This window comes from Balaenoptera ricei, chromosome 8, assembly GCF_028023285.1.
Source record: "Balaenoptera ricei isolate mBalRic1 chromosome 8, mBalRic1.hap2, whole genome shotgun sequence".
NCBI classification, from domain to species: Eukaryota; Metazoa; Chordata; class Mammalia; order Artiodactyla; family Balaenopteridae; genus Balaenoptera; species Balaenoptera ricei.
Genome location: NC_082646.1, coordinates 113515714 through 113531662, shown reverse-complemented (window position 1 = coordinate 113531662; position 15949 = coordinate 113515714). Strand labels below are relative to the sequence as shown.

The 15949-nt window shown below is 54.1% G+C and overlaps 1 protein-coding gene across 1 annotated transcript in view; it reads left to right on the top strand.

Moving 5' to 3' along the window:
• Positions 1–9757: 9757 nt before the first annotated feature.
• Positions 9758–15949, top strand: part of MUC5B (mucin 5B, oligomeric mucus/gel-forming) — a 35772-nt gene continuing 29580 nt past the window's right edge. The window contains exons 1-9 of the mRNA XM_059929981.1: positions 9758–9827; positions 9870–10041; positions 12838–12891; positions 13428–13656; positions 13883–14160; positions 14265–14379; positions 14501–14591; positions 14812–14918; positions 15659–15860. Of these exons, the coding sequence (XP_059785964.1) occupies positions 9758–9827; positions 9870–10041; positions 12838–12891; positions 13428–13656; positions 13883–14160; positions 14265–14379; positions 14501–14591; positions 14812–14918; positions 15659–15860 (1318 nt within the window). The remainder of the gene's footprint in view (positions 9828–9869; positions 10042–12837; positions 12892–13427; positions 13657–13882; positions 14161–14264; positions 14380–14500; positions 14592–14811; positions 14919–15658; positions 15861–15949) is intronic.

Genomic DNA, 15949 nt, shown 5'->3' with positions numbered 1-15949 from the left:
TGTTGAAAGTCAAAGAAGAAAATCTCAAAAGTACCAAGAGAAAAGAGAATTCATTCTCAATAAGATTATCAGCTGATTTATCATAGGAAACCTTGGAAGCCATTAAGGCACTGAATGATACATCTGAAGTGCTGAAAGAAAAAACAATCAACCAAGAATTCTTTATCTGGCAAAGCTGCCCTTTGAAAGTAAGAGCAAAATTAAGACATTTCCAGATAAACAAAAACTAAACCTACTCTATAAGAAATGCTAAAAGAAGCCCTTCGGGTTGAAATGAAAAGACACTAGACAGTAAATCAAAGCTCTATAAGAAAATAAAGATATCCAATAAAGCTAAATATGTGAGCAAATATAAAAGCCAGTATTATTGTAATTTTTGTTTGTAACTCTACAGTTTATTTTCTATGATTTAAAAGATAAATTCATGAAAATAATTGCAAATCTATGTTATTAGCACACAAGGCATAAAGATTTAATCTGTTACAACAATAACATTAGGAGGGGAAGGAACTCTATGGGATTAGAGATTTGTATGCATAAACTAAACTGACATCAATTCAAATTAGATGGTTTTAACTTTAGGGTGTTACATATAATCCCATGATAACCACAAAGAAAATATCTACATAATATATACAAAAGGAAATGAGAAAGGAATCAAAATTTGTCACTACAAAAAATCAACTAAACACAAAAGAAGGCAGTAATGGAGGAAATGAGGAACAAAAGAGCTAGAAGACATACAGAAAACAAATAGCAAAATGGCAGAAGTAAGTCCATCCTTATCAGTAATCACTTTAAATGTAATTCGATTTAAACTTTCCATTCACAAGGCAGAATTGATTAAAAACAACAACAACAATCCAACTATATGCTGTCCACAAGAGATTCACTTTAGAACTAAAGACACAAATAGGTTGAAAGTGAAAGGATGGAAAAAGATATTTCATGCAAATAGTAACCAAAAGAGAGCTGGGGTGGCTACACTAATATCAGACAAAATAGACTTTAAGTTTAAAAAAAAAGTTTATAAGAGACAAAGAAGGATATTATTTATTGATAAAAGAAAAAAAAATCAACAATATATAACAATCATAAAGATATATGCACCAAACAGTATAGTCCCAAAATATATGATGCAAACATTGGCCAACTTGAAAGGAGAGCTAGATAATAAAACTACTAATAATAGTTGGATAATTCAATACCACACTTTCAATAATGTATAGAACAACAAGACAGAAGATCAATAATGGAACAGAGGACTTGAACAAGACTATAAACCAACTATGCCTAACATACATATACAGAACACTCCACCTATCAACTGCAGAATATACATTTTCTCAAGTGCACATGGGATATTCTCCAGAATAAACTAATTGTTATGCTCTAAAACAAGCTTTAGTAAATGTTAGAAGATTAATATCATATAAAGTATCTTTTCTAACCATAAAGGAATGAAGCTACAAATCAATAATGGAAGGAAAATTGTAAAATTCACAAATACATGGAATGTAAACAACACACTCTTAAACAACTAATAGGTCAAAGAAGAAATGAGAAAATCCTTAGAGATGAATGAAAACAAAAACACAACATACCAAAACAGGAGATTCAGCAAAGGCAGTGCTAAGAAGAAAATTTATAGCTGTAAAACCTACATTAAAAAAGAAAAAAGATCTCAAACCAATAACTTAACTTTACACCTTAAAGAACTAGAAAAAGAAGAGAAAACTAAACTCAAATCTAGCAGAAGGAAGGAAAAAATAAAGGTTAGCGCAGAGATACATAAAATAGAGAATAGAAAAACAACAAAGAGAGCCAACAAAACCAAAAGGTGGTTCTTTGACAAGATCAACAAAATTGACAAACATTTAACTAAATGGACTAAGAAAAAAAAGAAAGGAGAATCAAATTTTAAAACCAGAAATGAAACAGGCATTACTGTCAATTTTATAGAAATAAATGTGATTAAAGGTTTGCAACAACATGGATGGACTTGGAGGGTATTATACTAAGTGAAATAAGTCAGACAGAGACAGACAAATACTGTATGATATCACTTACATGTGGAATCCAAAAAATACAACAAACTAGTGAATACAACAACAACAACAACAGACTCATAGTTGTAGAGAAAACACTGTGGTTACCAGTGGGGAGTAGGAAGGGGGGAGGGCAACATAGGGGTAGGGGATTAAGAGGTACAAACTATTATGTATAAAACAAATAAGCTATGAAGATATATTGTACAACATGGGGAATATGGCCAATATTTTATAATAACTATAAATGAAGCATAACCTTTAAAAATTGTAAATCACTAGTTGTACACCTGTAAATTGTATAATATTGTGTATCAACTATATTTAAATAAAAAATTAAAATAATAAAATGAAATAAAATATAGTACCATGTATGGTTGCTCAAAACGGTTGGAAAAAAAAGGCTTCAGGATCTTTTGTATCACAATATTATTATTGCTGGCATTAGTTTATATTGTTCTATGAATATGAAGGTATAATCTAACGAGGGCAATATAGTATATTAAAAACTAAAATCACAAATGCTTAGAATCACAAAGAAATAAATATAATACAAATAATACTTAAAAATATGATTAAAGGGAATAGTATGAACAATTGCATGCCAACAAATTTGATAACCTAGAAGAAATGGACAAATGCCTAGAAACACAGTCTAACAAAACTTACTCATGAAGAAATAGACAAACTGAATAGACCTTTAACTAGGAAGGAGATCAAATCAGTAATCAAAAACCTCCCAACAAAAAAAAACTGTTTGGTCCAAATAAAAAAAACTACGTACCAATATCCCTTATGAATAGTTATGCAAAAATCCTCAACAAAATAGTAGCAAACAAATTCAGAAATATATTAAAAGGTTTCTACACCATGATCAAGTGAGTTTTATTCCAGGAATGCAAGGATGTTCAACATACAAAAATCAACCAATCACCACATTAATAGATTGAAAAGGGAAAAAACCCACATCTCAATTAATGCAGAAAAAGAATTTGCCAAATTTCAATACCTTTTCATGATTAGGAACTCAACAAACTAAGACTAGAAGGACATTATCTCAATATAATAAAGGCCATACGTGAAAAACCCACAGCTAATGTCATACTTAATGGTGAAAGATAAAAGCTTTTCCTTTAAAATCAGGAACAAGACAATGATGCATACGTTCATCACAGTATTAGAAGTTCTAGCCAAAGCAACAAGGCAAGAAAAAGAAATAAAAGGCACCCAGATTGGAAAATAAACTATCCCTGGTCACAAATGACATAATCTTATATGTAGAAATTTCTGAAAATTCTACCAAAAACGATTCAAGCTTGCTATGGTGTGTTTCCCTCCAAAATCCATATGTTGATATTCGAACCCTCAAAGGTGACGGTATTAGGAGGTGGGGCATTTGGGAGGTGCTTAAGTCATGAGAGTGGAGCTCTCATGAATGGGATTAGTGCCTTATAAAAGCAGTTCCAGAGAGATCACTAGCCTCTGCTGACTTTGCAAGAAGTGGGTAGTCTGAAACCAGGAAGAGGGCTTTCACCAGAACCCGATCATGCTGGCTGAATTCCAGTCTCCAGAACTATGAGAAATAAATTTCTGTTGTCCATAAGCAACCTAGTCTGTGGCATTTTGTTATAGCAGCCCAAATGGACTAAGACAGAGCTAATAAATGAATTCAGCAAGTTGCTATACACTAGCGAGGAACAACCCAAAGAGGAAATTAAGAAAATAATTCCATTCACAGTAACATCAAAAATAATAAAATACTTAGAATTAAAGTTAAGCAAGGAGGCAAAAGACTTGTACAATGAAAATTACAAAACATTGGGACTTCCCTCATGGCGCAGTGGTTAAGAATCCTCCTGCTGATGCAGGCGACACAGGTTCGAGCCCTGGTCTGGGAAGATTCCACATGCCATGGAGCAATTAAGCCCGTGAGCCACAACTACTGAGCCTGCACTCTAGAACCTGAGAGCCACAACTACTGAAACCCATGCGCCTAGAGCCTGTGCTCCACAGCAAGAGAAACCACTGCAATGAGAAGCCTGCACACTGCAATGAAGAGTAGCCCCCACTCACTGCAACTAGAGAATGCCCATGCGCAGCAACAAAGACCCAATGCAGCCAAAAATAAATAAATTAAATAAATAAATTTATTTAAAAAATTACAAAACATTGCTGAAGGAAATTAAAGAATACATAAATAAGTAGAAAGATATCTCCTATCCATGGATTTGAAGACTTAATTCTGATAAGATAACAATATTACCTAAAGAGATATACAGATTTTATGTAATCCTTATCAAAATCCCAATGGTGTTTTTGCAGAAATAGCAAAATCCATACAGAAATTCATGTGGAATCTCAAGGGAATAGTCAAATTACTCTTGAAAAAGAAGAACAAATTTGGAAGACTCATTCTTCCTGATTTCAAAACTTATTACAAAGCTGCAGTACTCAAAACACTGTGGTACTGCCATAAAGACAGACATGTAGACCAATGGAATAGAACAGATAGTGCAGAAATAAGCCCTGGCACACACAGTCAATTGGTTTTTGACAAGTGTGCTAAGACCATTCAATAGGGGAAAGGAGCCTTTTCAACAAATGGTGCTGGGAAAACTTGATATCCACAAGCAAAAGAGTGAAGTTGGACTCTTATCTGACACCATATATGAAAATTAGCTCAAAATAGATCAAAGACCTAAATGTAAGAGCTAAAACTATGAAACTCTTAGAAGAAAATTAGGGAAAAATCCTTGTGATGTTGTATTTGGCAATGATTTTTGGATATGACCCTAAAAGCACAGGCAACAAAAGAAAATTGATAAATAGGACTACATCAAAACTAAAACCTTTCTGCATCAAAGGACATTATGAAGAGAGTGAGAAGACAAACACAGAATGGAGAAAATATCTGTAAATCATATATCTGATTAGGGATTAATATTCAGGATATTAAGAACCCCTAAAACTCAACAACAAAAAAAACAAACAACCCAACTCAAAAATGAGCAAAGGACTTGAATAGACATTTTTCCAAAGAAGATATGCAAATAGCTAATTAGCATGGGAACAGATGCTCAGCATCAATAGCCATTAGAGATATGCAAATCAAGACCATGGTGAGATACCACTTGATACCTGTTAGGATGGCTATTATTAAAAAAGAGGGGATATAAGAAGTACTGGCAAGGATGTGGAAAAATTGGAAACTTTGTGCACTGTTGCTGGGAATGTAAGATGCTTCTGTTGTTTGGTGATTCCTCAAAAAGTTAAACATAGACTTATGACATGATCTAGTGATTCTACTCCTAGGTGTGTACCCAAAGGAATTGAAAGCAGGGACTCAGATATTCACACCGTCATGTTGATAGCAGCCTTATTCACAATAGCCAAAAGGTGAAAACAACCCAAATGTCCATCAAAGGATGAATGGATAAACAAAACATAGTATATTCATACAATGGAGTATTATTCAGCCTAAAAAAAAGGAAATTCTGACACAGGCTACCATGTGGATGAACCTTACAGACATTGTGCAAAGTGGATAATCCAGTCACAAGAGAACAAACACCGTACGATTCCACTTACACGAGAACCTAGAATAGTCAAATTCACAGAGACAGAAAGTAAGAAGGACGAGGCCAGGGCCTGGGGGAGGGGGAGGGGGAGTTGTTTAATGGGTAGAGTCTCTTTGGGATGATAAAAAAAGTTCTAGAGATGATAGTGGTGATGGTTGCACAACACCGTGAATGTACTTAATGCCAGTTAATGTGCAACTTAAAATGGTAAATTTTAAGTTATGTACATTTCTCTACACAGATCAAAAAAAAAAAAAAAATCCCCTATGGTTTCCCTGCTTTAAATGCTCCAGTAACCTGTACCCCCCAAATTCAGAGTAAACCCTGACTCTTCCCCTGGTCCAACCTTGCCCACACCACAGCCAGCTCCCCTCTTGCAGGTGCCCCAGTACCAGCCACACCAGGTGCCTTCAGACCCTCCAAGGAGCCATGTTGGTCCCTGCCCCAGGCCCTTTGCACCTGCTGTTCCCTGATCTGCTAAAGGCTGCCTCTTCTCCTTCCTTCAGCTCCGTGTCACCCTAGCCCCACAGAGAGCTTTGGTTCCTTCAAAGCCCTTACTGCTCCCTTATATGGCCAGTGAGCTTTGACCTCCAAAGAGGACCTCTCTTCTCCTTGGCCACGTCAAATCCCCAGGGCTTGGGGTTCATCAGAATTTGCTAGAGGCAGAAAGGAAGGAGGGAAGGAGGGTGAGAGGGAGGGAGAGAGGAAACGGGCAAGGAAAGGGATTGTGTGAAGACCAGGAAAAAGAAGAAGACGCTGGGTGGGGGTGGGGAGGTCTTGGTCTTCACACAGGGCAGGGGCTTCCTGGGGGAGGGTCTCCACATTCTTGCAGCCCTGGGGCAGGGTTAGGAGAGGGGGCACAGCCTTTCTCACCATGGCGGCCGCTCTGGGGACGAGGATGCCCAGGTGGGGCCTGATCCCCCCTCCCCCATACTCCCCGGGTATAGACCAGGGCGGGGGGCACCCCATCTGCCAAGTGGAGGTTTCCACTCCCCGCAGAGACAGCAGGTGCAGAAGGCCTGCATCCCCAGACGGCCAGGGGCCGGGCTCTGAGCAGGCCTAGAGCCAGCCAGGCCTTTGATGCCCCCAGGGCCATACCTCATACTCCTGAACCCTCCATGGTGTCCAGTGTGGAGCTGGGCAAACAACCAGCACTCAATAAATGCCTGAGGCTTGATGCACCCCAGTGCCCATGGCCCTGACTCCGCACTGCTGTGGTGAGAGGCCGGTGGGCAGGGAGGGGCGAGCTGAGAAGGGCGCCCAGCGCTCCGTGATGACCCCTCCAGGGGCTTCCGACAGGGCCAAGGGACTGGCCGGGGAGCCCAGCTCCGGGCTCTGTGTGGGGGGGGGGTCTTTTCTGGGGGGTGGGATCACGTCCGCCTGCGGGTTCTGCAGGCTGAGGGCGGGACAGGGTGCGCCCCAGGGGGGGCAGGTCCCTGGCACGTCCCTGCGGCCTCCCCGAGCCCCAGGAGGCCTGGCCCGGGCCCTCCTTCCCAGCAGCCTTGTGCTTCGCTTCCTTCTTCTTCTGTCCTCGGCTCTCTCAACTGTGAAGGGGTAAACTCGCTAAGCAAACAGGCTGGGCTTGGCGGTCCACATCCGGGATGTCTCAATCCTGCGACCCTGGCGGCCCCCACGGCCAGCCCTGCCCGAGGATGGTGCTCCGGGGCGGAAAGGGCAGCGTCGGGCCACGGCACAGCCGTCCTCCCCCTCAGTCTTTCGGCGCACTGACTGAGTGCCTACTGTGTGCCAGCTGTGAACAGATGGGCCAGGCCCCTGCCAGCTGTGTGCCAGCTGTGTGCCAGCTGTGAACAGATGGGCCAGGCCCCTGCCACATGGAGTGCTCCTCCCGGGGTGCTGGTGGGGGGGCCAGACGATAACCTTGAAGCTTGAAGAGATAACGTCCTCGAGGGCCGAGGCGCCCAGGCTGCTCACACGTGGTGCTGGGGGGTGCGGAGCGAGGGGCCGACCTTCATGGGGACTGGGGCTGGCGGGGCCCCTCTGATGGCTGTGTGGTGCTGGCCACCCAGGGCGGGCGGAGGGACGTGCCAGCCTCGAAGGCGCCCAGCTCGGCTCTGGACCAGGGGCACAGATTGAGAGCTGAGCCTTCGGGGAGCGGGGAGAAGGCAGGCACGGGGGCTCAGGCTGGGGGGCCAGATTCCCTGCTTCCTTCCTTCCTTCAGGTGGATTCAGGGGTCCAGGCTGTGTGCACTCCCCACCCACATGAGGGACCAGGTGCCACGGCCTCGAGCACCGGCTGTTGGCCTGGAGCAAGGGCAGGAAGGCCAGGCACAGCCACAGCCTGAGAGCACGGGAGGGCGGTGGGGGGGGGGGGGGGTAGGGGGGTGGAGGGAGGGGTTCCAGCGCACCCTCCAGGCCTGTTCTGCAAGGGGCCCCACCCAGCCCTCCCCCAGAGGCCCCTCCAGCTGTGCCCTCTGCAGAGGGGACAACTGGGTTGGCTGTGAAAGAGAACTTTGGAGATCACGCACCCCAGCCCAGGAGGTGACATGAGGATGGGGGAGGGGCAGCTGGAGGGCAGCCAGAGCACCTGTCCTGGGGTCCCAGAAGCGGGCAGTGAGTGGGGTCTGAGCCCGAGCTGAGACCCAGGGCCCAGGTCTGCAGGAGCCCCCATGCTGGTGCCGGTGCCGGAAACGCCCCCAAAGACACCAGGAACCAAAAGGAGACGCAGGACCTGTGGGGCCATTGGCCAAGCTGGGGGGATGACGTCGGTAAAAGACGTTTAGAGCTTTAAGATGGGTTTTCCCTTTGCCCCAGAAATTCCACTTCAACGGACTTATCAGAAAAACAAAGGCGGAGGGCAGGGTGGGGGGGAGCGGGTACCGGGTGCTCCGGGCTGTTAACCCCGAAAACCTGGAAGCTACCCACCGTCCGGCTGACGGATCACAGCCCGGTCCTGTGCACCCGCCCCCGGGCCATCCTGTGCTCAGACACAGCAGGTTTGGGGCGAGGACGCCCAGTGGCTGAGAGCCAGAGCCAGAGGAGGGAATGTGGGGGGAGGAGTGTGGCTGGAGGCTGCACCGACCAGGGCCCCCTCAAACCTGCTCGGGGGAGCAGGCCTTCGTGGCTCCCACTTGGGGCAGGTACTGGGGTTTAGAGATCCCCAGTCCCCCAGTGTCCCCTGTCAGCCCTGCGGGGGGCCCCGGGGGCACGTCACTGTGTACACGGGTCCCTGCTCAGCCTGCCGTTGGCCGCGGACCCCAGGTGGGTCTGGGATCCCTCTGTGCCCCTTCCCTGGGGTTAACCAGCCGGCCTTGGGAATGAGGCGAGGGTCAAACAGGACCCAGGCTGGGAGCCCCTGGCCCTGCCTTGGCCAGTCCCGGCGTGCGTGCCAGGGCGTCCACCCTCAGGGCCTCGGCTTCCCCTTGAGTTTGAACTTGGTGACAGAGAGGAGCCCAGAGGCCTGGAAGGGTCCTGCTGGCACAGCTGGGAGCTCTGGGACCCCCGGGAGCCTGCAGGCCGGTACCCACCCTCCACGCATGGCCTGCGCCCCCCGCAGTGAGCGGGCGCCCCGCCCCCCCCCCGCCAGGCTGAGCAATGACCTCGCAGGCCCCTGCTCACCCCTCGGGGACGGGGGCGGTGAGCACCTCTGGGCAGCTCCCCCACGGCCGCCTCTTCCCCTCCAATCCCCCTTGACAGCCTCAGCCAGGCTCCCGGGAGGCGCTGCCCCGGGGTCTGAGCCTGACGGCTGCCCACACACCGCACCCCACCCCGGCCCCATCCTACCGAGGGCGCGGGGCTGCAGCAAGGCGGGACCCAGGCAGGCCGAGCCGGCCCTGCTTTGTGGGGGCTTTGCCGGCACCGCCCTCCCGGCTCCGTCCACGCTTTCTCTCCTGACTCCCAGGAGCTGCGGGCCGGGGGGTGGGGGAGGGGGTCCTGCACCTCTGGGGCCCAGAGCCGCAGATCCTTCCTCCTCTAGGCTCTTTTGTGCCACGGCCCCTCCCCAAGAGCAAACACACGTGGCTGCCGTGGGGAGAGGACAGCACCCTGCGTGGCCCAGGAGCTGGGCGCGGGGCCAAGGCTTCCTGCTATATAAGCCCCAAGGCCCCCAGGGGGAGCGAGCTTCGCGCCCCACTCCCTCCTCACCGCCTGCCCACCGCCGTGCCGGCCCTCAGGATGGGTGCCCAGAGCGGGTGCCGGGCCCTGGCGTGGGCCCTTGTGGTCCTGCCCTTGGTGCAGAAGGCAGGTAAGGCCTAAGCCCCTCACTCCATCTTGTCGGCCTCCGCAGGCCACTCGCCTGTGTGTCTCCTGCTGACACTGCACAGCGTGTCCTCCGTGGGGCCCTGCATGCCCCAGACTCCTGGTCCCCCCGGAGCGCCCAGCCTGCGCTGGGAGAACTTAGGTCCCCCTGGGGAAACTGAGGGTCTCAGCCTCCGGGATGGGACGGGGGGGGGCTCTGGGTGAGGAGCCTGGGCTGGGGGTTCTCTCTGGTTCCCGTGAGGTCCCCAGAGCAGAGCGGGCAGGGGACGGCACAGGTGCCTGATGGCAGGGGGAGCAGCAGGGTCGCATCTTCCACACTCCGCCCTCCAGGGCTGGCCCGGGGTCACGGCCGTCACGGCAGCCCCATCCGAATGCTGGCCCTGCTCCTGGACCCATAACTGCCCTGCGGCCTTTCTCATCCTCCTCACCTGACTGCCGCCTGTCTGGCCCTGTGGCACTCCAAGCCGGGGAAGCACCGTGAGCCCTAACACTTACTGTCAACACGAAAGATGCTGCCTGGGGCGGCCGGTGACACCCAGCGGGGCTGGCCTGGAGCCCTGGCCGCCAGGGGCCACCCCTCCCGTCCCCGGGCCCCATGGACTGCTCCTGCAGCCCCTCTACGGCACCTCACCCCAAGCTCGGGGGTCTGGGCAGGTGGGCACCAGCCCGAGGCTCTCTCCACCTGTGAAAGGGAGGTGGTGAAGGGGAGGGGGTTGTCTCCCAGAGCCCCTGCCCCAAGCCGCCTTTCTTGGAAGGCGAGCAGGGCTGGGTGCGGGGGCATTCCCGTAGCAGCTCCCAGTGGGGGTCCTGCACGGTTTGGGTGGCCGTCCAGCCCGCCTGGCCCAGCCGTGGCCCCGCTCAGCCCCGGGGCAGCAGGCCTGCCGTCAGCCCACTCCCCCTCCTCTGGCTGGGGGCAAATCCCTGGGGTGGGTCTGTGCTCCTGTCAGAAGGAGACGCGCACCGTGGCGGCCTGAGCTGGGAGAGGGAGCAGTGAGCAGCGGCTTGAAGCAAGGCCTTAGCTCCCTGCCCAGGAAGCGGACCTGGGCAGCCTGGATGAAAACCAGGAATCCTAGCCGCTAGTCTACCAGGGGCTCAAGGCTAGAAGCAGTGCTCCCCTGGCCCTCGCCCCCACCGAAAAATGCATTTCTCAAGGACGCGAAAACTGTAAAAACAGGTACAAAGCTTATTACTAGAGACACAGCACAACCCGTGGGAGAGCTCACAGAGAAACAGTTTAGTTAAGACAGAAGCAAGGCAGAGATGCCCTAATCCTAACCACCCCCCTCCCCCAGAGAGAAAGGGTGTGGGCGTCCCCGCCAATGAGGAGGGGCCCAGTGAAGAGGCGGTTAAGTCATTCATAGAGGGCAGTTCTTCCGGGTCTCTGTTTACCTCTGGCCAATTATCCGGTTTCTCTTTCCACACACTTAACTGCCCTAGGACCCTCCCCAACATGCGTGCGCAACCTTTAGCCAAGATGGATCCCAGCCCAGAGGCCTATGGGAGGCCTTGGCATCACCTACTAGGGGGTGGCGCCCCCTCCTTTTTGACCCCCAAGGAGCCTTTCTGCGCGTGTGCAGTGTCTCCCTTGCCCCAGGGGTGGGAAATATGTGATCTCTTGATCTTTTCCTCAGACAAGGGTTAACCCCTCTGTGTTCCTGCCATGACTGTTATCTCAAAGCGTCCACCGGAAACAAAGTCCAGCTATTTACCCTGTTCCCGTTGTTATTTCCATCTCCAAGTGCAGACGGAAGGCTGGTTGTAAATATCTAGCCTGGAGCCCACCTGCCTCCTGCCTCGGGAAATGGAAACAGGAGGCTGGTTGTAAATGTCTAGCTTGGAGCCCATCTATCTCCTGCCTCAGATGGGTGTCCCCTGGGCTGGAGCCCCCTTAGGGGTGGGTGGGGTTGGGCCCTGAGTGGAGGGGCTTCCCATCAGGGGGGTGTGCACCCAGACCGCAGCGTGATGGGGTGGTCAACAGTGAGCGTTTCTCTGGCCAAGCTCTCGACCCAGGTTCACTGGGCAGTCACCTGGCCCCAGGAGGGTGTGCCACGTGAGCCTGTCCGTGTGAACGCCCCTGATTTCTCGACCATGGGGTGGGTACAACAGCGGGCACACGCGGGAGGGGCTGCAGGTCTGGGGTCAGGGGTCAGGGGTCAGGGGTGGACGGGGAGCAGCCATGCTTCTGGGAAACGCAGTCAGCTAGGGCCCTTAAGAGGAGAGAGAAATTCCAGGCCAGTCCCCGTGGCTCCCATGTCGGTGTCCCAGACGGGAAAGTCGCACAGGAAGTGGAGCCTGGCATGGTAGCTGCGAAGCCAAGCCCCAGCCCCACCGGGGACATGGGGACCTCTGGGGCTGCACCTCCCACTCCCGAAGAGGCGCAGGCGTGGGCTGAGCATGGAGACCCCCACAGACGTGATGAAGGAATTCTGAGGCCCCAGCCCGAGAACGGGGTGCCCCAGCCTGAGCCTGGGAGAGAGCAGCCTGGAGGGGGGCTCAGTCCTGTCCATCAAGATTGTGGGGGCACCTGGACACTGGAGGGGTGTGCCTGGTGGCGGGGGACACACAGGTGACCTGGGGAGCCGTGCCAGCACCGGGGCCCCCAGGCCTCCCACCTGCCACGGCCGGTAGTTCTAAGGTGGAGCCGGCTCTGGTCTTGGGTTTCTGCGAAGTCACGCCCAGGAGCCTCCCCAGCCGTGTGCGTCCTTCTCCCCAACAAAGCCAGGCTTTGTCCTTCTCTGAGGGGTGTGCGCATGGGGCCGAACGCTCTCCCTGGGGTGGCCTGGGGTCAGTGAGGCCAACAGCTTTTCCTGATTCCATTCTACCCTGAGCCACAGCGAGATGCGGTGCAGACGGGGAGGGCGGGTCAGCTCCCTGCCGAAGCTCCCATCCCGGCATCGGGTGCTGTTCACGCGGCCACCATCCTGCAGCCCTTGGAGACCAAGGGGCAGGTGGCTGATGTCAGGCTTCTCGTGGACTCCGGCTCCCTTTTCCCACAGAGACCCAGAGCGGCACGGAGCAGAGCTGGGCGAGTCAGGAGGCCACCGTGAACGGTGAGAGGGCGGACAGTGGCGGGAAGGGCCCCATGCGGAGCTGGCAGGGGGTCTAGGCAGGGGTGCGGGGAGCTGGCAGGGGGTCTGGGCAGGGGTGCGGGGAGCTGGCAGGGGACCTGGGCAGGGGTGCGGGGAGCTGGCAGGGGACCTGGGCAGGGCTGGGGGTGGACCCTTTGCCACATTAGCTACGCGTCACGTGGAGACCCTCCTGGATCCCATCTGCCCACAGGAGGGGACAGCGGAGGGGGCCTAAGAAAACAAAGGCACTGAGCAGAGAGGCTCAAACGCTCACATGCACTCACACGTGTGTGCACACACATGTTCACGCCCACACGTCTGTGCTTACACGATTGCCCACCCACCCTCTCGCAGGCGTGGACACACTCACATGCTCACACACACACACAATCGGGGAAACACACAGACCTGGGCAGGAGCGTGTCCTGGGCAGATGGGTAGGGTCCTGGAGGGGACAGCGTTAGTCCTGGGCTCCCTCGGCTGGGTCAGCGTTGGCCTGCGGCTCCCTGCTGCCCCAGGGTAGCCAGTGAGGAGGACGGGGGCCCTGGGAAGGGGTGTCCTGGCCGGTCTCTGGCCGGTCTCTGCCCGGCCATGTTCGGGTGTGACCTGGCTCACTCTGCAGCCCAGCGTGTGACCTTCATCCCGCCCATCACTGGCTTCCCCACCATGAGCTGTAAGTGGTCGCCGCCCACTGCCCCCAGGGTCAGGGGTGTTTGCCAGCCTCAGGGGGTGGTCACAGACCTGGGGATAAAGCCGGGACAGTGTGGGCAGCCGGGAAGCTGGAGCTTGGCTGGAGCCGGGCCTTGGGCGTGGCTGGGAGCCATCCCTGTAGATGGTTCTCCTGGGGGCTGACCCGGGTGCTGGTGTCAGGGGTCCCAGGGGGAATCCGGAGCAGAGGGGAGTGAGGAAGGGGGCGGCGGCTCCCCACCCCGAAACCGGGGGCCTGGTCCCAGGGAAGGCCGCCCTCCCCCACCGCGCACTCCCCACAGCCCCGAACGCGGCGCACGGCGGGCGGGTGTGCAGCACGTGGGGCGACTTCCACTACAAGACCTTCGACGGCGACGTCTTCCGCTTCCCCGGGCTGTGCAACTACGTCTTCTCCGCGCACTGCGGTGCCGCCTACGAGGACTTCAACCTCCAGCTCCGCCGCGGCCTGGTGGGCTCCAGGCCCACGGTCACCCACATCATCCTCAAGACGCAGGGGCTGGTGCTGGAGGTCTCCAACGGGTCCATCCTGGTCAACGGGCGGCGGTGAGCCTGCCCGGGCGTGGAGGGGCCAGGCCCCAGGGTCGGCTGGGGTCAGAGCTGGCGGGGGGGGCGCGGGACCCGTGGGAGCACCGAACTTTCCGCCCCAGGGAGGAGTTGCCCTACAGCCGCGCCGGCCTCCTGGTGGAGGAGAGCAGTGCCTATGTCAAGGTCAACATCCGGCTGATGCTGACCTTCACGTGGAACGGAGAGGACAGCGCCCTGGTGAGGCTGCCCACCCCGACGCCCTCCCCACCCAGGGGGAGCCCTGCGGGAGCTGGGTGGCTGGGGGCTGGGGGCCCTGCCGGGCCCGCAGAAGCTGGAGCTGCCCCTCCCCCGCCCCCAGCTGGAGCTGGACCCCAGGTACGCCAACCAGACCTGCGGCCTGTGCGGGGACTTCAACGGGCTCCCGGCCATCAGCGAGTTCTATGCCCACAGTGAGTGCGCAGCAGGTGGCCGAGTCCAGGCTGGACGGTCCCAGGGAGGCTGGGGGCGCAGGGCGGGGGCCTCGCCGGGACGCTGGGCAGGGAGCAAATCGGGGGGTGGCAACACTTCCAGTGATGCCCCAGAGGGAAGTTTCGGGGGTCCTGAGCATGGGCGGGAGCTCTGCCCTCAGAGCCCCTCGGGGCCCCCGCATGGAGTGCCTCCTCTCTGCAGATGCCAGGCTGACCCCTGTACAGTTTGGGAACCTGCAGAAGCTGGATGGGCCCACGGAGCAGTGCCAGGACCCCCTGCCCTCCCCAGCTGACAACTGCACAGATGGAGTGAGTGCCTGCCCGCAACCCCTGCAAATACGTGCCCCCCCCAGACACAGTCTCACCAAGAGGGGGGCACTCAGGAAGCCCAGAGCAAAATCCCTTCCGATGCGCGGGGAGGACCCCACCTTTGGAAGTGGCCTAGCACCTCCAGGATCCCCGAAACCAGCAGAATCCACGAGGCTTAAATGAGGACCTGTAGCTAGTCAGGGGTGGGGGCTGAACAAGGGGGACAGTCATCGAGAGGCCGGCACTGACCCTGCTGGGGCTGGCTGACGGTGGGCACCTCCGCCTCCCCCTTCTCTGAGCCGCCTCCAGCATGGGGTCTGCACCCGTCCTGGGCACTCGCACCGTGGGCAGGTGTGTCCCGGAGCCCGGGGTGGGCGCAGGGAGTCCAGGGTCGTGGGTCACCAAGCAGAGCTCTGCATAGAGCAGTAGCAAGTTCTCAGTAGTTGAGCAGAAGGGTGGGTGGGTGGGTGGATGGCGGGCCGGCTGGCTGGAGGGACGGATGAATGGATGGATATGTGGATGGACAGATGGACAGAGGAATGGAAGGCTAGATGGGTGGATGGAGGGAGGGAGGGAGGGATGAGAAGGTGGATGCGTGGTGGATGATGGGCAAGCAGGTGGCGGGCTGGCTGGCTGGCACCTCAGGGGAAGGGGGCTTCCTGGCCTGGGGAAAGGCTGCAGGGCTGGGGTCCCCACCGATACCGCACGGAGGACAGAGCCTCCAGCCTCTGTCTCCCCAGGAGGGCATCTGTCGCCAAACCCTGCTGGGTCCAGCCTTTGCTCAGTGCCACAGGCTGGTGGATGCCGAGGTGTACGTGGCCACCTGCACCCAGGACCTGTGCCGCTGCCCCACCTGCCCATGTGCCACCTTCGCGGAGTACTCTCGCCAGTGTGCCCACGCCGGGGGACAGCCGCAGAGCTGGAGGGGCCCTGACCTCTGCCGTGAGTGCCCCCATGCACTGGGGAGGAGCCCAAGGCCCTGCACCCACACCGGGTCCCTGGGGAGAGTGTGAGGGAGGTGACTCTCAGGC